The 22,559-nt window shown below is 46.3% G+C and overlaps 1 protein-coding gene across 1 annotated transcript in view; it reads right to left on the reverse strand.

The window, feature by feature from the left end:
• Nucleotides 1–1,420: 1,420 nt before the first annotated feature.
• The window catches only part of RELL1 (RELT like 1), a 62,947-nt gene continuing 41,808 nt past the window's right edge, over nt 1,421–22,559 (reverse strand). The window contains exons 5-7 of the mRNA XM_059382273.1: nt 21,824–22,060; nt 19,077–19,215; nt 1,421–3,528 (exon numbers count right to left, since the gene is read on the reverse strand). Of these exons, the coding sequence (XP_059238256.1) occupies nt 19,080–19,215; nt 21,824–22,060 (373 nt within the window). The 3' untranslated portion in view covers nt 1,421–3,528; nt 19,077–19,079. The remainder of the gene's footprint in view (nt 3,529–19,076; nt 19,216–21,823; nt 22,061–22,559) is intronic.

The following is a 22,559-nucleotide window of genomic DNA, read 5'->3' on the forward strand; positions in this document are numbered from 1 at the left end:
TGTGAACGGGGTCTCATTTGAAACTGGGGTGTGTGCAAATGTAATGAAGTGACAGTGAAGCATACAGGACTCAAGCAGGCCCTAAATCCAATGACCAGCGCCCTCAGGGGAAGGGAAGAGAAAGGCACGCACACAGGAAAGACGGACGTGGAAAGACAGAGACAGAGGAGGGAGTGAAGCAGCCACAAAGCAGGGGCTGCCAAGGGTGGCCAGCGGCTTGGAGCGAGGCAAGGAACACATTCTCCCTTGGGGACTTCGGAAGCAATCAGCCCCACAGACACCTGTCGTACAGCCTCCTGGCCCCCTAAACGTGAAAGAATACATTCCTGTGGTTTGAGGCCACCCAGTGGGTGGTAATTTGTTACACAAGCCCTAAGAAATGAACACAGATGCTAAAATTAATAGGCGAAAGCTTAAGCGGAAACAGGATACTTGCCTAATCTCAAAGGATCTCCTCTCCAAGGTTCACCGCAAAGGGAAAGACCAAAGTGAAAGCTGGTGGCACGGCCGTGACCAAAGATCAAGACACCCGTGATAGGTATGGACATGACGTTCCCCTGCTAGGAGGCAACGGGAAGGGCACATGGCCTCTGCGGATCTGGTCCGTAACACAAATCCCCCAACAAGTCAGGAGAAGGAGCTGGCAGACTGAAGTTGAAGGGCATTCTACAAAACTACAGAAGGCTGCACTGTCAATCATGGGATCATGCGCCCCGAGAAAAAGAGGCGGGACCATCACAGCTCAGAGGCCAGACAACTACCTGCGACGGGTGATCCTAGGACATGATCAGGACAACTGGCGGGTTCCGAACACAGCGCTGGCTTCATTGGTAGTTGGGTACCAGGGCTTCACGTCTTCGTTTTGATCACTGGTCTGCAGTGACGGGAGACGTTAACACGAAGGGAGCTGGGGTGAAGGGCACACAAATCTCTTTGTACCGAACCTGCAACTCTTCTGCACATTCAGAGTAATCTCCGAATTGTAAACATAATTATCAGGGGGTGGGGAGTGCTGTGGGGGGAGGGGAAGCGGGAATTGACATCTGGTAGGGAGAGTCAGCCAAATCCGCCCTGGTGCATTCAGACCTAAGAAACCAGCCACGGGGGCGCCTGGGTGGCTCAGTGGGTTAAGCCTCTGCCTTCGGCTCAGGTTATGGGATCTCAGGGTTATGGGATCGAGCCCCACATCGGGCTCTCTGCTCAGCAGGGAGCCTGCTTCTCTCTCTCTCTGTCTCTGTCTCTGTCTCTCTCTGCCTGCCTCTCTGCCTGCTTGTGGTCTCTCTCTGTGTCAAATAAATAAAATCTTAAAAAAAAAAAAAAAAACAGGCACGGGAATATGAGGCCCAAGAGGAATCATGACCCCTCAATCCCATTTTCAGTGGACAAGACATCGACAGAGTGAATCGCCCAACAACAGCACTTTTAACGCATTTAACATTTTTATTTTTAACTCTGCTTTGGTAGTACAAAAGTCGTAAAAGTACAAACCAGACAGTTAAAAATACATCTGACACTCAAAATGGTGAAAAATTTTCCTTTACAAATTTTTACATCAAGGCGGCAGCCAGCTCACTCAGGACACCAGAAGTCGGCCCATCTGTAGTGTTTTGTAGAGTAAGTTTGTTGTGGACCCCCAGTCCTTCCACAGAAGGAAGAAAACCCAAGCCCTGTAAACATCAGTTGCTTTGGGAACACTTAAGAATCCTTATGAGTAAAAAGCTTATGTGTTAAAACATTGAATGCTTAACTTTTGGCATGTTTGAAAGCCAGCCAGACGAAACCTGCTCAAGTATTAGAAAATATTTAAAACGTACTCTCGGTATAAACACAATTTTAAATATTTTTGAGTATTCTCTTGCCTGTTGTATTGCTATAAAAAAGTGCTCTGACCTGAATAAAATTAAAAAATAATTAAAGCTGAAGAATATCTTACATTTTTGTCCCTCACCATTCGAGGACATTGTATTTTCAAGCCCAAAGTGATGCTTTAAAAACAAAAAACTAAAACTATTGGTCTAGACAGCACGTATAGTATTTACACTAATACACACCCCCAAAATGCTTCTATTGCTCCTTTCTGGACTTCAGTGGAATCTCTCTCCATACCATTCTCTGCGTGGATGTATGAACACACACACACACACACACACACACACACACAGAGCTCTTATCACTTGTCAGAAAAAATTTATGTGAAACGGAACCTACCATCCATTTCAAAGGCTGGAAATTTGTAGTTTGATGCCAGAAACAGAATGGAATGAATAAATTGACAGTAACTACTTGAAATGATATTTTTATGGAAATCCTCTTTGGCAGTGAAATGAGAAAGATGCTCTTTCTCTCCAAGATAACATTAGTGCCCCAAGGCACCACACCAACACTGACAGGATGGGGGGGGCTGGGGGGGTTGGGGAGGGGTTGGAGACCCTCCTGTAACTGGATCCTCCCAGCCCCGGGGGCCCACAAGGGTCAGAGCTGTACCACTATCTCTGCTTCTTGCAGGGGGTGGGGGGGTGGGGTGGGGGGGGTTTCATATACAGCATAGCTAAACAAGTAAGTACATAAAAGTGGGGCTTTACAGGCTTCCAAGGGAACCATAACCGTCCAGGATCTTTTCAATAAGGAGCCTCGGTTACAAGACATGAAGTAGGAAGTGCCCTCTGAAACAGCCGAGGAAGGTAGGGGCCCATTTTACATCAGAAAATGGGTGTGTCTGTTTTGTCAAAACAGGCATTTTGTTGTTTTATTTTGGTTTTAGTCACTTTAAACTACTGTCCCCCTTTATTCAATGGACTAAGTAAGAATCGCTTAGCGCAAGTTACAAAAAAATAAAATAAAATACTCTCAGTATCTTCTTGGTGACAGAGGAGTGGCACAGTGGTGGCGAGTTAATGTTGATGTCTTGGTCCAAGGCTCGAAAGTCTGGCATCTGGTTCCATCTGACGCCCTGACCTCTCGGGGGCCAATTTCTCGGGGCTAAACCACAGTCTCTGCAAGGACTTTTTACCACTGAAGTTTCACTTTATCTTCTGTAACAGTTAAACTGCAAGAGAATCTTCTTGCAACTAGTTGCATAATGAGACCTATGGGTTGGGAGAACAGAGGTGTCCGCGTGCGCATGCATGTGCATACACACTCACACACCAACACCCCCAGCATCCTCACGGATTGCACATCAAGAGTTCCCTGCGAAGACTGATCCCTCTGGAAGAATTACCAGTGGTGCCACGGCCAGAGATGGGGGACTGGGAGGTCTGTCTGGTGGTTGGGGAAAACTGAAATATGGGCCCTTTTCTTCACTGGAAAGGTACTAAATTTTCCATCAGACTTTTTAACCCAAAACGTGTTTCCAAGCAAACTGAATTCTGTACCAAACATAGCGCAAATATTCCCTTTTAGCTTTTATCCCCACGTCTGTCTGCAGACTCCGCAATAGAAACTGTATAAAAATTTTTAAAAATGCCGCACGCAACTTCTTATCTTGGAAGTCTACGGCATCTTTGAACTCTTCCGATAAAGTCACCCCTGCAAAAGAAAACACAAAGGTAAAACTTTCCAGAAGGTAAGCATCACATCATATGTTAACCTGCGCGGATATTTAAAAACCCAGAGGACCTGTACCCCTTCCTTGCCCCATCTCACCGCACCCCCCTGTGTTCCTTCCCCATCACACCTTTCTTCTAGAATTCAGCCTAAAGAAATGCAAGTACCACAATTTCAAAAGGACCCCATTACCAAGGTTTTATAAATCAAGAAAGAAGAGAATTGGAGAGCCACAATGGAAATAAAGGTATCAATCCATTTCCGCATGAGTTTCTAAAGGGACCCACTCTCTGAGCCTGCTCCCCTGATTCACGTGTCCCTCCGTCCCGGGAATGTGTTCTTTAACTCCCCCGCCACCTTCTGCCAAGTAAGGAGCAGGAGGGTGAGTGTGCTCAGGCACAGTTTAAGTTCTGTGGGTCAGATAACGTGTCTTCCCCAAGCCACACCGGCTGGTTAACTCCGGGTCTCCACAGTGTGCACGAGCTCGGCTGGGATCTCGGGGGCAACTAGGAGCGCAGTGACTCGAGATGCCCGATCTCAGGTGTCCGCTGTAACTCAAGGACGGTGCCGTGTGTTCCAGTTCTAACAGCTAGCCCCTGTCACTGTCTATACTCTCATCACAAATGAAGCCCCTGGTAAACTTGGAAAACAGCTTTTTATTTTCCAAAGCTGTTTTTGATTGGTGGTGGTGTTGTTTTTTTGTTTGTTTGTTTTTGTTTTTTAACAAATGAGTCATCTAAGAGACAGACCGCTGTGTACCCATTTATGGTCCTGTTTGGAAGCCGGGGATCACTGAGGACAGGACTCACACCACGCGGGCCGCCCTGCGCCAGGTTAAGGAATGAAGCACTTTCCCCTCTGCCAACAAATGCTCAACAAAACCGCACCCCGCTGTGTTCCTTCCCCATCAAACTGGCTTGAAGCCAGTTTGCCAGAATAGGAAAAGCAACAAGTCAGCGAGATATCTTGATTGATGTATTACTTTGTAGTTATTTTACAGCTCCTTCTTCAAGATCTAGAGTGTAACAGTATCCGTTCTATCCTTTTCTGATATCTTGATTGATGTATTACTTTGTAGTTATTTTACAGCTCCTTCTTCAAGATCTAGAGTGTAACAGTATCCGTTCTATCCTTTTCTGTCATTCCATCCTTCAGCATGTTCAAGATAGGAGAGAGAGAGGAAGAGAACGAAAAAGAGAGGGAGAGAGAGAGAAAGAGAGAGATTACCCAAACTAAAAGGTTTGGGTAAAGGATCCTTATCTGCTTCACTGAAAAGGGAATAAAACACTGTTCCCTAAAATAGCAGGCGTGGAGTCTTTCATTACGAGTGGAGACACTGATTCTTAGCCCTGCCCTGCTACAGCCTAGCACGGCCGCAGCTCAGACTTGTACTGTAGCGCGGGCCACGAGCAAGTCTCGGAACAGTTTCATTTGAGAGTGGATGAGTATGAAAGATGCCAGCGGGGGCAAAAGGGAGAAAAGCCAGAGGCGGAGAAACAGAAAAATGGTCCTGAAAGACAAAACAGTGAAAAGAAGAGGAGTGAATTTTCAAAGCCAAACTTCAAACTAGGCCATTATCTGCAAAATAGGTGTTCAACTATTTTTGTATCTCCTCCTTTTATCATCTGCTCCCTTAGACCTAGATTTTTTGGCATCAAAGAAAACAGGAAGGTCAAGGGCGAGGAATGTCAGGCCTAGAATGTCATGTTCCGTCCCAGCCGGAGTTTTTGACCCAACGGAGGAGACCTTCCCCTTTAGAGTTCTTTGCACAGATTTAACCGACTTTAAAGAACGGGCAAGACAGAGGGCTGGGCTAAGCAAGGATCTGGAGCCAGAGGCCTGGATTCTAATCCAGACCCCATGACTAGCTGTTGAACCCGGGCCCGCCCCGGAGCATTTCCTCAAAGGGGTGCTGGTTTTACAAAAGGGGATCTACAGACAGTGCTTGACACGGGGCCAGCTGTCAGGAGGCTCCCAAAGTCATTACCATCATCCAACGGCCCTAAACCATCACAGCGGCTTCAACAGCTGCCTCCTATGGCGGATTTAAAACTGCACTGTGCGCAGTTTGAGGAAGTAAAAAATACAAATACGGCTTCACATCCTCACCCTTAACACCAGACACTAACCAGAAAACAGAAAGTTAACCTTTCTAAAAATCCTATTAAAACCACCCAGCAGCACCAGCGTGCGGTTCTGGGCTCTCCCTCTTCAAAAACACCTGCTTATCAGAAGGCAGCACTTTACCAGCAGAGCAGCTATCCATTTCCAGGTAAATACCTCTTTTATCAGAATGACAACCTAGGGGGAAGACACCACAGACTCCGCGGCTTGTGAATTTCCAGCCGTGACCTTACGGCTGGGGCTGCGTTCACAGGTGGAGTTCCACAGTGTTCAGTTTCTCCTCGGTGCATCCAACAGCTGTGACTATAGCCCTAATGATAAACACATACTTGTAAATGGTGTTTCTTTAACCCACCACATTAATTATTAAAAGATGCCTTCTTTAAGGTCTTAAAGCAATCAGAAACCATGTGTGGGGGGTATGAATGCCAGAGAGGGCCGGCAGCCGTGCGCAGATGGGGAGAACACCCCCCACCCACCCCTCATTCTCAGTTCCCCTCACCATGGGATCCACCGTATTGAACAAGTCGGACCCCCGCCCTGGAAGACCTCCCCCGCCACCCCCCCGACGGGAGGGAAATCTGGTGACTACAGTCTTACACGTAAAACAAGACTGAGGGCGAGCAATTAAGAACCTCAGAAAAGGTTTATCTGGAGAGAAGGAAGAGGTCACTCTAATTAGAAAAATAAAGCCGTAATGCCATGATTAAATTAGGGTTCCATCAATCAGAGAAAGACAACTATCATATGACCTCCCTAATATGAGGAAGTGGAGATGCAACATGGGGGTTTGCGGGGCAGGAAAAGAAAAAATGAAACAAGATGGGATCGGGAGGGAGACAAACCTAAGTGACTCTTAATCTCACAAAACAAACTGAGGGTTGCAGGGTAGGGGGGTAGTAGGAAGAGGGTGGTTGGGTTATGGACATTGGGGAGGGTATGGGCTATGATGAATGCTATGAATTGTGTAAACCTGGCGATTCACAGACCTGCACCCCTGGGGCTAATAATACATTATATGTTAATAAAAATTTTTAAAAATAAATAAATAGGGACACCTGGGTGGCTCAGTGGGTTAAGCCTCTGCCTTCAGCTCAGGTCATGATCTCAGGGTCCTGGGATCGAGTCCCACATCGAGCTTTCTTCTCGGCAGGGAGTCTGCTTCCCTCTCTCTCTCCACCTGCCTCTCTGCCTACTTGTGATCTCTCTCTCTGTTAAATAAAAAAATTTAAAAAAATCTTTAAAATAAATAAATAATTAGGGTTCCACAGAAGCCACAATAGAGTATATCAGTGATGAGGACATGTATGTGACTTGTTAAAAAGGATTCTCTAGGAAAAAACTCCCTGGTCCCTTTAAAAAGTAGAAATATGTTTTTTTTAAAAAAAAGAGAAGCCTGAGCAGATTAGCAGACACTGAACGCTAAGACCTCCAAGGACAGGGTGTCAAGGAAGGAAAACACTCTCTGGTTAACAACAACAGTAGCTGACATTTACAGAGTGTTCCCACATGCCAGGCACCGCCACGCTTCACACTCCAGACTCAGGAACACAATCTTTCCAATGACTCCGGGAGTCAAGGACGAGTCCCATTTTTGTACAAAGAAACTGAGGCTTCCAGGTTCAGTCACTTGCCCGAGGCCATACACTTAGTCACCGCAAAGCAGCAAGTCCACAGCCCGCAGTCCGGCCCACTCATTCCCAAACTGCACCGGCGCGCTCGTCACCACAGAGACGTCCCCAGCATCACCGAGCATCCCCCACCTGGGCAGTGGCAACAGCAGAAGAGAAATGCAGAAATAGAAACCCTGGCAGGGCCACTCCCTAGGGAAGTGGTCCTTGTGGCTACACAGGAGCAGAGAAATGATGCTGAAAACCCATCTCCTCCAAGGGACTCAGGTCCTAAGATGCAAAGTGCACCTAGAATGACATGTCATGACACGGAATAGATCCAAGGCTACAGAGTCACACAGCTAGATTAAGAATGTTCTAGAACACATTTAAAGGAACTAGAGTGGGAAAGTTGTTCATAGGAACAAGAGTTAAGATCAGGACAGTAATAGTCCTACTCAAAGGCCTAGGCAACAAGTATGTGATCTTTCACGAGTAATCTGTGATCCCTTGAGACTCGAACTTCTTCTTCTTCTTTTTTTTTTTTTTAATATTTTATTTATTTATTTGACAGAGATCACAAGTAGGCAGAGAGGCAGGCAGAGAGTCTCTCTCTCTCATGGCTCGATGCGGGGCTCGATTCCAGGACCCTGGGATCATGACCTGAGCTGAAGGCAGAGGTTTTAACCCACTGAGCCACCCAGGTGCCTCGAGACTCGAACTTCTTAATTAGAGGGTTATCTTCTACCAGGCTCTATGGTCACGTGCGCACAGGTTCTAGCTGCTGAAAATGTGGGTGGCATCTTTGCAGACACAGATTAATGGAAAGATACCAGAAGGTAGTTGGTGTTCACAGTCCTTCAAATCTTGCACTGGTCTAAAACGAGTGTTAAATTTTATAAATTGATGTTATGCCTTCCTATTTCAATAAAGACTCCATGTTTATTAAAAAGCTAATCTAGGCTAATGGATAGACTTATGCTAATCTAGCTAATCAGTGAAGTCTCTTTAATTCAGTGTTTCTCAGGATGATGGGTAGCGCCTTCTTTAGAAGCAACCCAAATGTTATTAAAAATTCCCAATTCTCTGGACTGCACCATGACCTACTAAATCCGAACTGATAGGATTGGAGCCCAGGACGCTGCTTTCTTACAAGATGCCTTTATGCATCTATAAGGGTTTAACCCACGAGATAAAACTCAGTACTGTTTGTCAACTGATAACAACTGCAAGAATTAAATTCACCTTCAAAGGGCAAAACGAAACACCATGAAGTCGGCAGAGGTCAAAAACTACACAAAAAAAATGGAAGAGGAAACAGACATGACAGAAACATTGAAAGACTCAAATATTAATAAAAACCTCGGCAACTCCATTGGAACAGCACAATTTTGTAGTTCAGCAATATGAGACTGAAATATTAATTTAAAAAATCTTAACGTAACCTGAACTACAAAATCTCTGAATTACAGAATTCTTTCCTAACTTCCTTCATAACAGTTTGGAACTAGAGTTCACATCCTCCGCAGGGGTTTATTTTAAAGCCCGGAGGAGTGAGCTACCATCACACCTGTTAAGGACTCTCTGAGGGCCAGCTATGCACAAATGGTCACTGGAAGGCTTGACGGAAGGTGAGAAGACATAGCCTACAATCTCAAAGAGCTTGGAGCTTACAGAGGAAAGTTTTAGCGGTCAGCTTCAATCCAGAAGGAAATGAGATGTGTCGCGTATCCTTTCTTCAGCAAAACAGGGATACGTTACAGCTTGCTTTCTCATCTAATGATACAGAGTAGATACTCTGCATCTGTGTACCAAAGTAGCATCCCTCCTCCGGTGTGTGACAGCGCCCATCTCCCTCCACCCTCTTTAACACTGAGCACTAACCAGGGAGACCATGTGGACCAGCTGGCCTGGGAGGTCTCGGCTTACAGAGTTTACTGAATGAATGAATGAATGAATGAATGAATGAATATGAATAACTATTTACAGTGTCCCTTTTACTCTTAGGAGAGCCTCATCTTGAACAGAAGTTACATCATCATGTTAGTGTTAACATTCATCTTTGCCAACAGAAAAGCAAGAAGTGATCTCTTTATTTTAGTTTCTATTTATGTGATTATTAGTAAGTTTGGCATTTTCCATGTTTCTGGACCTCTGCTTCTTTCATGCATTGTAAGGGTTCTGCACCAGATTCCAGTGTTGGGAGAGGGGGAACAGGGCAGTTTCTCCTACACCACCAAGTAATGCTCGGACAACCAATCGGTGTCCTACAATTCAACTCAACTCTAATTGTATCCACCTAAAGACAACATCAGGTCCCACAAGCGGACTGCCCTCTACTTCAGAGGCTGATCACAAGCCCAGATTGCTACCTGTATTTCTGACCAACTGGCTGTAAGCCAGAGGTTCCCCAACCCCACTCTGTGGCTTCCAGATTGGCTCACAGGGTTCAGAAAGCCAATAGATTGCCAGTTTGTCATGAAGGATATTAAAGGATATAAATCAACAACCAGATGAAGAGATACACAGGGCAAGGTCCCAGACAAAAGAGCTTCTGTAGAGTTTGGGTCCTGGACACGCACGGGGTCCAGCGGGATGGCATGAGGGAAGTGTTCTGGTTCACAAACCTGGAAGTCCTCTCCTTCTGAGTTTTTATGGAAATTTCATTACACAAGCACTGTGCATTAAATCACTGGCCAGTCACTGATGGTTGAACTCAATCTCCAACCTTTCTCCCCTCTCGGGAGGTGGAGGAAGAGTTCCAACCCTCTAAACCCATGGCTGGCTCCCTGGCAAACCACCCCATCTTTGAATTATCTAGGGGCTTTCCAAAGGTCACTTCATTAACATAAAACAAAAGACCTTTATGGTTCTCATCCCTTAAGAAATTCCAGTAGTTGTATTAGCTCTGTACGAGAAGTGGGGACAGGGGAGCCTGGGTGGCTCAGTGGGTTAAGCCGCTGCCTTCGGCTCAGGTCATGATCTCAGGGTCCTGGGATCGAGTCCCGTGTCGGGCTCTCTGCTCGGCAGGGAGCCTGCTTCCTCCTCTCTCTCCCTGCCTCTCTGCCTGCTTGTGATCTCCATCAAATAAATAAATAAAATCTTTAAAAAAAAAAAAAAAGAAAGAAATGGGGACAAACTACATATTTCTTATTAAAAATCACAGTATCACACATGACCACATTATAATCCCTAGTTTGGGAGAGAGTTGAATAATCAAAATTTTAGTTTTTTGTTATTGATAGTGAGCAACTTTTTCATGTCTCTAGGTCAATCAATATGGGAAAAATAAAAATATTTGTAGATATTTTCCATTAAAAATGGAAATAGCTTTTTTAAGTAACATAGAAAATATATATTCCTACAAATTATATTTTCTTTATTGAATAAAGTCAGTAAGAAATTATGCACTCCTGGGGCACCTGAGTGGCTCAACCGTTAAGTGTCTGCTTTCGGCTCAGGCCATGGTCCCAGGATCCTAGGATTGAGCCCTGCACCAGGCTCCCTGCTTAGCAGGAAGCCTGCTTCTCCCTCTCCCACTCCCCCTGCTTGTGTTCCCTCTCTTGCTGTGTGTCTCTCTCTCTGTCAAATAAATGAATAAAATCTCTAAAAAAAAATAAAATAAATTTTGCACTCCTTTTAGCTTTGAAGGTTCTGACATGAGGTCTGAATCCTACTAAAAAGTTTGGAGGTTGCTGTTTCCTAAGTTATTATACTCACAGTAATTTAAATATGTTTGTATCTTTAGCCAGCCCTGGGGACAGTGAGATTCAGAGCACTTTACTCCAGTAAAATGCACCTGACATCAAAAGTTACTCTGGAAAAAGTATCAAAAGTATCTGGAAAAACCACGGTACTCCAGGGAATTATTTAAATGCAATTCAGTGGTTTCCTGTTAGTCTCAGTACATCTATGATTCCACGTCTACACTACGCTACAGAAGGAAGACCTTAGGACTTTGAATAGAACCACCTCTTTCTAATAAGGAAAGCCAACTGAATTAGACACTGGCTTGGGAGCTAGAGGTTCAGCTAACCAGCTGTCAGTGAGCCTATACCTGAGCATCAAAATCAAACGAATAATTCCACAACACCTAGGTCTAATCTGGCCTCTCTGCGCTGCAGGAAAATTATGAAATCTCAAAGACATTACTTCCTCACACTTGTATTTGCTAAATAGGGCTCGCCTGATATACTGCTCATATCCAGCATTTGCCTACTTAGCGTTTCCTAAATGCCAAGGAACAGCATACCTGTGAGGTGGGTGAGATTATTACCATTATCCCCACTTTACAGATGGAGAAGCTGAGGCATCAGAGGCTATGACGTCCAAGGTGACACAGCCAACAGGTGACAGAGCGGAACTTGCACACAAGGAGCCTGATTCCAGAACCTACCCTGTGGAATTACTTCCACATCCTGGGTCCTGTTCTAGAAAACAGGCCCTGTGACTTACTGAAGTGTTTGACATTAGTAGATTCCAAGCCTCAAGTTATAAATTAAGAATAAAAATCTTGGTTAGAGCTATTAATTCCCTTTTCTTTCCAGTTCCAGGCAAACACGACTTTCATTTTTGGCCTCTGCCACAGTCCCCCAGGGTCTCCAGGAGCCTCCCTTGTTGCAGTTCCTCTGGTAAAAAGGACAGAGGTCCCAGCACCTGTCTGACAGGCTCCCGAGGAAGAAGAGCTGAGTTAACGGAGGGGTCAGTGGGTCAACTTCCAGTCAAAAACAGGAGCGGCCTCAGAACAGGTGCAGGCCAGGGAGAGGCGTGCGGGGAGAAAAATAGTTCTCCTTGGGGGCCAGTGACACCAAACCAATGCAAGACCCTCCAGTCCCCACAGTGAGTCCTGAGAAGACTAACAAACACGTGTCTCGTCTGTACCCATGGCAGGGCTACGGACAAAAACTTTGAAAGAATATCACAGCAGATGACAGCAAAGTAGGTTTTTAGGCCCCAAATCTCTCAGATGACCTCCATCCGTGTTTTGAAGCTACTCCCCATGAGAAACAGGGCACAGAACTTTTTAAAAACGTGTCCAGCATTTTCACTCCTGTGGCTCAACCAGCGGGGATACTCCACACTTGGGAGTCCGCAGAAGCTATCAGTCAATAACTGATAGTTAACTTCGAAAAGGCAAGGTGTGGACAAGCATCTCTGCCCTCGATGGAGGACGGGCAGACAAGGCAGTGGTACATCCATACGGGTGTTGGATAAGCACATATACACATAGAATAATCTAGAAAGGATACAGAGGACACCAGTAGCCATGGCTCCCTCCTGAAAAGGAGCTTTCGAGATTGCAGTGAGGGAGATGGGCTGGAGAGAGGGGTGAACACTTTGCTTTTTTAAAGGCTTATTCTTGGGGCACCTGGGTGGCTCAGTGGGTTAAAGCTTCTGCCTTCTGCTCAGGTCATGATCCCAGGGTCCTGGGATCAAGCCCCACATCGGGCTCTCCGCTCAGCAGGGAGCCTGCTTCCCCCCTCTCTCTCTGCCTGCCTCTCTGCCTGTTTGTCATCTCTGTCAAATAAATAAATGAAATCTTTAAAAAAATAAATAAATAAAGGCTTATTCTTCATCCTGGAGACTTTCATGCTGCTCGAGTATTTTATTGTGTGCCTGTCTTATTTTTCAAATCTTAAAAAAAAAAACAACAACAATAATTCAAGTTTAAACACTTGTAATAACCAATTCACCAATGACAGTGAGGGGAATGAACCATCAGGAAGTCCAAGCTCTGGAACCCACCAGCGGCATGACCTTGAACAACATACATAACCTCCAAGGGCCTCCATATGGGGAGAGGAGGCACGGGGAGCAAGGTCTACATAAGAACTAGAACCCCAGCTCCGAGAAAGCACAGCCCTTGGACGTCCATCTTCCATCCGTGTCCCTCAGGCCCGGCACCACACCTCGCCCATCGTAGGGCCTCCATAAAGACTTTTAGAAGATGTACCTGAATGAGCAATCACAGCTCCTCTGAGAGCTCCAAGTGTATGATCGTAATCTGCCTGTAAGAACACAGAGCCGCTCGCAGAACTGAACGGAGGCAGGCACAGCTTTGACAGCCCAGGGACATCAGCGGGTCCCTGCAGGACATCACAGGAGGCTACGCCTGGTGAAGGCTGATCACGCTATCGCATTAGCCACTTTGAGTCCCTAGGCTGAGATCGAATGAGGACTTTTCTTTACTCGGAGAAAGCGAAGCTTCCTCAAACTCCAAAGCCACTGGGCATGTGAGCTCCCAGTGGGGATTTCTGCCCATCCAAGCCCGATCAACTGCCTGGCCCTCAGAGCTGGGAAAAAGTCGTCCCTCTGAGCCTCGACACTGACATGTTGGCCCCTCACTCGGCTTTTCTCCTCATCTGGCCAGGTCCTGGGCAGGTGTTGGCTCCCCTCCGCTTCCACGCTGGAGGTGAGCTCAGCAGGAGCGACCTTCCGACCTTCCACGTGAGAACACAGGCGCCAACCCAAGCAGCACTCTTCCTCTACAGGAAATCAAGACAGGTGCCCTGCCTCTGCCTATTCAAAGCAGTTTCTTCTGATCGGTTTCTCTGCCATTGCTCTATAAGAAGAGTGCGGCAGATACTGGGGTTTCCATCAACCCAAGATAACCTGCTTTCTAAAAAATGTGTATTTTGCCCTGAAAAAAAAAAAAATACAAACTATGGAGAAAAGTATTAGCCACCAGGCAATGCTCACCAACCTCTCCTTCCCTGGAGAGTTAACAAAAGAACCACAATGCAAAGCCATGCAAATGATGCAGCCCAACTGCAGGGGAGCCCCTCCCTACCAGGGACCTTCCACTATCCCTGATCATGGAGGTCAAAACGGAGGAGGAGGAAAGGAAGACACCAAAGGTCAGGGAAGCTGACCTTGTGACTGGTCAGGATACTCCGGATCAGGGAGCATGACCCACAAAAGAGTCTTGGCAGAAAGAGGACTTTGATCCTAGGATGGAGCGCCAGAAGAGCAATTTAGTGCTGAAAACCCAGTCTACACTCCTTAACCTCACCGGCCCTCCGATCTGCGCAGCACAAAGAACGCAAGCCGGCAAACCTTCCAGCAGACTTGTCACTCTTCCACCTCCAGTAGGAGGCGACATAGGTATGGATGGGGAAGTCCTCTCAGCACAGGCCCGAATCGCTAAGGGATTGTTAACCTGTCGAGAGAATCCAAAGCTCTAATATTCTTAAGAAATGAAAAGGGACTCACAGAACCTCAAGCTGATGTTTGAGGAATGGGCTAATATGTGACTAGGACCACGGAGAATGGGATGAAAATTCTTGGTAATAGTGCATAGTTAGTAAATAGGAAGTCTGTACCAAGGACAGATTTAAGAAGGACGTATCTGTGTTACTTCCCTAAAGTCCAACGACAGCCCTATTGTAAAGATGAAGGCCCTCGGGTGTGGAGGGGTCGGGTGATTTGCCTCAAACCACTGGTCGTGAGTGACACAGTTACAAGGAAACCTAAACAGTTTAAAACTCAGTTTTAATCACTATAATAAATTACTAAAATAAGAATTAACAGAATCAGGACACCTGGGTGGCTCAGTTGGTTAAGCATCTGCCTTCGGCTCGGGTCATGATCCCAGGCTCCCAGGACTGAGTCCTGCATCAGGCTCCTTGCTCAGCAGGGAGCCTGCTTCTTCCTCAGCCCACTGCTCCCCCTGCTTGCGTTTTCTCTCTCCCTCTCTCTCTTTCTCTGAGAACTAAATAAATAACATCTTTAAGAAAAAAAAAAAAGAATTAACAGAATCACTTCAGGAATAAAACAGTATAAGACAAAAAGCTATGTCTAATATTATTAATTTTTGTTTTGATGTAAATAATACTGTTATGTACATTTCCCAAATCAGTGTTTCAATGAGATCCTACCAGAAGATGCAAAAAAGAGCACATACTTCAGAAATGTGTGATATCAAATGCTTACCACAGCTTCAATTTGAAAAAGTGAAAGACCAATGATCATGAAGACGAGGCAGTAGGATTTGGAGGCTGAAAGCAATTTGATTTATTTAACTTCAAAGAACAAAAGCTTATTCTTCTAAGAAATCAAAACACATTTTCTGTGAGAAAAAAAAAAAAAAAAGAGAGAGAGAGAGACCATTTTAACTGCACTGCCAAAATAAGTCAGGCAGGGAGCAAGTTAGATCTAACTACAAAAAAGAAGATGGGCCATCGAAACAGGGGAGAAAAAATAAGGGGAAGAAGAAATGCCAAACAAAAGATTTTGTTTTCTAAAAAGAGAAGGAAAGAGAGAGAAAGAGAAACCCTAAGACTAGTTTCCAGGATCAATCTCTAATTTGAAAAAAGAAAAAAAATAAAAGAAAGAAGCCAAACCCATGAGTAGAGATGATTTTGCATGTCACTATTTAGATCAAGTCTACGCTAAATCCAAACATAAAAGCATTTTTTGCTTTTCGAAAAATACATAACTCTTCGCTTTTCGAAAAATACATAACTCTAAGAACGACCATAAACTACATGAAAGATACATAACCCTCTTGTCTTACTTTATTCGCTATAGTCTAGGGCACATCTTCCAATTCAGTCCAGAACCAGAGACATGAGGCCCAGACGGAAGAATGTCACGATTTCTCCAGTTGGAAAATGGAGTCCTGTTAAACACCCCAAACACACTCTTTGGTGGGGCGGGGGTAGGGGGAATGTTAAGATGTCTAGCAGGAAAAATTTTAATGAATAAGTTTTCTAAATGCCCATGAATATTTCTTTCCCTTCTTTTTCAGAGTCTGTGCTCTGTTAGGGTCATCAGACATGGCCACTCCGCAGGTCTCAAGCCCAGCAGGCTCTGACCACGGGATCTTCTTTCCCCAGACCCAGGTGAGCGGTCAAGTCTGTGACTCCAGAAGCCAGGCTGTGTGGGATGGACTCTGAACTCTCCCCTTCCTCTTGCCTCTCGTCACTCTGAACACCCACGTTGCTTAAACTCCCTGTGCTTACCATTTGCAAAATGGGGTACGCACTAGTCCCTACCCACTGCTGTTAAATCACTACGCAGAATGCGACTTTCGAAGCATGCCAAGTATACAGTTAACCCTCAAGACACAGCAGGCATTATAATTCAATTAATCTATGGCCCAGGAGCATTCACGATAGCATTCTCTCCACTTCTGAGTTTGTTTGAAAATTTCCATTAAAAACGTTCATATTTAATTTCCAAAATTAATTACCATCGAAGGCTCAGAAAACACATCCCCTTCTAAGGTCATTCACAAGCTCGCTGTGGATTTTGGAGGGCACGGCACAATGCGGTTACCCTCTACTGAGAGCCAACTACATGCCACACACGCTGTTGGCACTTGCCTTCCATCAGTGAGCTTAACATCCTTATGTCATATTCAAGGACACTGGGTGGAAGTGGGCGTAACCGGGTAAAGGGCAATTTCGAAGTGGTGAAGCTAGCACGTGAGACCACATCTTCTAGTCAAACACAACGTTCTTACAAAATCCTAGGGGATGACTGTGTGCTTTGCGGAGAATATCAAATTGTAAATCCGACACAGTCAGGATTTCAGATGATTGAATCCAGTTCTTAGAATCAGATACGGAAGAATTTGGACCAAGAAACCCAGCTGAGCAATCCTACTTCTTTTAACCTTCTCAAATCTCAAGTGCTTCTCCCTCTGCGCAGTAGAGGCCCAAACCTGGAGGGCCGAGCCTGACAGAGGATCGCCCTGCACGTCCTGCCTGAGGGACAGCACTGTCTTCCTACATGTGGTCTGCTCCAACGTCCGACACAAGGCTGGGCTGCTGACTTGGAGGCAGACTGTCATCGCAGCCCATAGCTTTCCCTGCCGCTGAGCAGGCTGGGCCTTCTTCACCATACACCTGGGAAGTCAGGTGCTTCTCTTCTCAGGATCAAGGGCCTCATGACTTTAACCAGATTGCTCCTCTTACTTACCAAAGTCACTCCAGATTCTAATCCGGAATCCCTAACGTAGCATCTACTCTGTTCCATAAAACCCTCTGCGATGATGGAAATGTCCTGGATCTGTGCTGTCCAATATGGCGGGCCCTGGCCAACTCTGGCTACTGAACATGTGAAAAGGGCCTAGAATACCTGCAGAACTAAATTGTTAATGTTAATTAACTTAGACTTAAGGAGCCATGGGTGACTAGTGGCTACCATATTAGACTACAAGCTTCTGGATCACTGGTGGAAATGCCCCCCACTCACGGGTCTAGGGCTACCTCGTCGTGAGCCTCCTCGGATGAAGAAGAGTACAGCTGGTCTGTAGTCAGAGACCTGGGCTCAAATCAGCTCCTCTTTCCAGCTAAGGGACCTTAACATGTAACTTACCCTTTCCCTTCATTTGTGCTCTCATCTGTAGAACTGGGGTAACAGTGTCCATCCCATTGAGAGACGCTGATAAAGGCAACATGCGAGATTTGTACAGTACAATGCCCAGAAGACTAGAACACTGAGTTGACATCAGTTGCTTTTATTATTACCTTCATCCTCCTCTTTCATTTCCTAAATCTCTCTCAGTTCCCTTCCCAGGGCACCAGTAACTGGTTAAGAAATCAGAGATAGACTTTTCTACTCTGTTTCTCTTCTTTAAGGAAAGCCTCTAGTTGGCTCCTCGATGCAGGGGAAGGAGCCCAATCTTCCCAGACGCAAGACTGCAGGAACTAACACTGGAAGCTTAGAACCCCTTGTCTTGCAGAATTCAGGAGCACAAGTCTTCCAGAACACCCTCAACCCCTCTGAGCCTGGGCGGATCATCAGAGACGCTTCCTTGAAAGCCATTCCTCTCGGAATCCACCGCTCCGGCCACCCCTCACTTGACTCCCCAGCCTAGCTTCAGCCTTGCCTCTTTTGGGCACCTTCGAGACTCAGCCGGTGCCACCTCTCCACACCCCATCCTTCCCCCCTTTTGCAACTGTGACCTCTTCTGCCCTCCTGTTCAGGCTCTGACTGTGCCCCTGGAGCTTTCAGAGCCTAATCCCTCCCAAGGCCTCACCCTCACCCTCTTACACATAATAAGAAACATGAAAGGGGTGAACGTTCCTCAAGCCAGAACAGAAAGAAAAGAGCAAGATGAAAGCTAAGCCAATATCAAATTATCACAAGCCTTTTTTCTTTTGCAAGCACTATCTTCCAGAATGAAAACTGCCCCACCGAGAAGCATTCATTCGCTTTTGCTTCTTAAATCACTTCAAAATATTTGGTTGGAAGAGTAACAGTCCTAGGAGAGCGATTTTAGAACCCATGACACATCAAAGAAAACTGGTTTCCAACTGAATTAAACGAAAAAGCCTTGGTTTGCATGTTCCAGCCTTTTTAAAATCACAGGTTTCCCAGAATTGACAAGATTATATTTCATTTGGCCTGCATGGTTTTGTAAAGCATATTTCTTAAGCTGCCAACATTTAAAAACCTGTGGCGATTCCACATTTCTGAAGTCTGGATATCCACCTTATTTTGCGTAAGATCCACCGATGCTTCAGAGCCTTCTGCCTTGTGGTAACGCTAGCCCGATGGGCAGGCTGGGGTTTCTAGTTTGCCACAATCCCCACCATGCCACCTTGCGTCTTAAGCAAGCCTCTTCCCTCATCACCATGCCGGCCAGGCCCCTGGAGGTACCCAAGTTTGTGACCTCTTTACCAAAAGCCCTGGGCAGACGAGGAATCACCTTCAATCCCCCACAGCCCCACCAGCTCTCGCTTCCCTGCCCCGTCATTCCCACACGCCCACCCACCAGGGAGGCTCTGAGCACCTTCTCCCCACCGCGCCCATCCCACTCCCCGTGTCACCCAAACTGCGACTCACCTGCTACTCCATGTCACTTTGGTCTCTCTTCACAGGGGTCACAGGCACCTCCCCATTGACGCTGTCGGTCCCGCTAACGGACATCAAGCTTCTCCGCTCCTTCTGATTTGACTTGTGTTCCACTTTCGTCACTCTAAACCTGAGGGGGTGAAGAGCAGGTGTGGTGGGTTTTGCTTTCCCAGGAAACAAGACTCAAGAGTGAGTCAGAAGTCTAGAGGGTCCCAAACAAATTCAGCCAAAAGGTGGGACATCAATGAAAAACTCCACATTCAATAAGGGGAGGGGGGCATTCCTACCCACAAATGCCCCTGTCCCCTGCCAAACCTTCCAGGTGACTTTCCGTCAACACATCACACACTCTGCTGGATACTTTCTAGAGCATGAAAAATGCATTAAAAAGCATGAGCACTCAAATTTTAAACAGCCTCAGGGTTGTGGTTCCCAACAAGGATATGGATTGACCATCGGTTGTTTTAACCACAGAGGGTGGGCTAAAGGCACAACTAGCTTGTAGTTAGACTGATGCTACCAGAAGGTTCACTTGAGAGCTGCCTTAGTCAAGTGCACCCTCAAACAGTCTTATCTCTGCAGACACACGGCCAGAGGGGCCCCAACTGTGTCCTTTATCAGCATCAGTTGGCAGTAGGGTTTCTCTATGTGTTTGGCTTTTGACTATTTTTTTAAGAAAATGGGGGCTGATTTTCATGAAGGATTTAGGAAAAAGTTCAGGAAGTTAAGGAAGGGATTTTCATGAAGAATTCAAAAGAGAAATTAAGGAAATTGACTCAGTTTGACTGAAGTCTTTCATAATAGCTTCTCTCAAGTTCTGGTCTAAAATTCCCTTAAAACGATCTAAAGGATAATACATTCTCCTTCTTCGTCGTCTAAATGAGCTCACCAACCACAAGGAGGAGGGAGCCTCTGTGGAAGTAAAAGAAGGATCAGGGAAGCCGGCCATAAGCAAATGCTCAAGAAAGAGAACTAACTGCATTTGGGCATTGACAAGACCCACGCTGAATCTCAGCTGAAAATTTCAGCAGATTTTTTTTTTTCTAAAGCAAACAAAATACGCTTTGTCTAAACAAGCCCCAGGTTCTCATTACATGCCGCACTCACAAATTCCCATGACTCTGCCTCTTAATAAAACAGTGTGGTCATGAGTTGCAGGCTTCTGCTCTAAGTGGGAAACAGCCCTGCACTCTCCTCCTTGTTGCTTGTGCAACAGAGGCTAACACTCAGTCAGATCAAAATCATAATAATAACAGTAGCCAACAGCAGAGGGCACAGTGAGTGCCAGAAACTGGCCTAAGACCTTCCCGTGAGTCAACTGATTTAATCTTCCCAGCAACCCCGTGAGGTGAGTGTTACATCCTCCTCGTGTAAGAAAGGGGGAAACTGAGACACAGAACTATGTGAGCAAGTTCAGAAGCAGTCGTGCCAGCACGCAAACGAGGGAGATGCGATGAGTTCAGACCCCTCACTCCAGAGCATGTCTGTAGAGAAAGAAGAGCCAATCGGCTGGCTCCCCGCACCCAGCTCCAGCACACGCACTTGTAACCACAACCCCTGCTGCTTTCCCAAACGCCGCCTTTGCCAGCTGGTTCCTGCCTGGGACTCAGGATGGCTGCAGCGGACCCTGCAGGAGACCCCCCTGCACCAATGTTCTCCACGCCGTCCAATGGATTCACCCCTGGAAGTGCGAGCGCTCTATACCACAGAGAGGCCCCAAGGCCATGGTAGCCGAGGACAGGTGCACAGGACAGAGGTAACGTGACCAAAGAGAAAGCAGTCGCAGGAATCCATGTAGGCAAGTGAGGTCCAGACAGCAGCCTGAGCACGAAGATGAACTGTGCCCCTTCTAGGCCTCTCCCATCAAACCTCGTAGGAACGGTCTTCCTTGTTCCTTCTCCTTCTGCCGGCAGATGTGGCAGAGCCACGAGAGGGAGAGCACCTGGGCAGCTACTCCAAGAGCCGCCCGCTGGTGTGTCAGTCCGCACAAGCGCAACACAAACTTCTGTGTGAGGTTTGGGCTTTATCGGTTAGAACCCGTGCACCGGCGAGCATCATGGGTCAACCTGACTGGACGAACAGACCCCCAGAGAGCAGGGACCACGTTATTTTTGGGTGTCTCTGTGAGCCGTTTCCAAGACAGCTTCATCAGCTCTTAGTCCAAAGACTGAGAAAAGACTGCCCTGGCCAAGTGGGGTGACTGTCATCAAGTCCCTTAAGACACTGAGCAGACAAGAAGGCCCAGGACAGAAGAATTTGGTTTTCTCTTTATTACCTGCCCTCGAACGTCGGCCTCCTGGTTCTTGGGCCTTCAGAATGGGGCTGATGACACCGGTGGCATTCCTGGGTCTCCAGCTTGCAGACAGCCGTTTGTGGAGACCTCTGGCCTTCATAATCATGCAAGCCAACTTCTATAATAAATCTCCTCGTATACATATCTATATATATCTATTAGCTCTGTTTCCCGGAGAACCCTAATACCGCAAGTTATTAAATTTTAATAACTTAATTAATACACTTGACATATGTTCTAGCATAGCCACCTCTCAGGGTTCTTCTGCTGCTGGAAAAATGTAGAACTCAGAGCAGAAGACGTGGAGAAAGACCAGAGCTATAACCGGAACCAGGCTTAGGACATCATACTCTATATTTAACAGGGACACACAAATCCACACAGCCCAGCATGTCACAGAAACAGCCCCTGTCACACAAACCCAAAGACTCCACAGGGATCTTACCTGCCAACGGAGAGGACCGTGACCTCTCCTTGACGCCTTGCATGGCCCTGTTTGGACTTGTTGGTGGGTCTTATGAAGTGCCACCGTTTGTGCCTACACCGCTGACACACGTCCCTCTCGACAGCCCCGCCCACCGTGTGCAGATGGTGGCCACAGATGTGCTTCCCCGGGGTGCCTCCTGGTGACAAGGGCCCAGGGCTCACAGGTGGGCTCCCAGGAGTGCTGGGAGTCACTGGGCTAAGGTGGAGAGAAAGGAAAAGGTAGAATAGGTTACTTAAAAAAAGGACTAGTTGAGGCAAGCTCTCCCCTGTGAGGCAAGGAGCGGCTTTAAATCACAGCCCAGCACCTGCCAGGGTCTCTAAACAAACAGATCCCACGAACATACGTGCTTTGAAGAAGAGAAAACATGTAAATTCCACATGAACGATCAAACAATTTAAACTAGGAGATCTGATCCAGGCTGACTATTGCATCAAAGGAAGAAAGCTTTTAAGTCAAGATCTCAAAAGGGACACTCCAGAGATGTTGATGGTGTTGACAACAGTAACAGAAACAGATAACATTCGTATTCTGAGCATTTCATACATGTTAATTCTGCCATGTTTTCAAAACCGATGAGGTTGATATTACGAATTTCCTCATTTTAAAAATGAAAAGTTAACGTAACTCGCCTAAGGCCACGCAGCTAGTAAGTGATGGATCTGAGATCCAAATCGGGAAAGCCTAATTCTAGAAA

This window comes from Mustela nigripes, chromosome 1 (genome assembly GCF_022355385.1).
Source record: "Mustela nigripes isolate SB6536 chromosome 1, MUSNIG.SB6536, whole genome shotgun sequence".
In the NCBI taxonomy this organism is placed as follows: Eukaryota; Metazoa; Chordata; class Mammalia; order Carnivora; family Mustelidae; genus Mustela; species Mustela nigripes.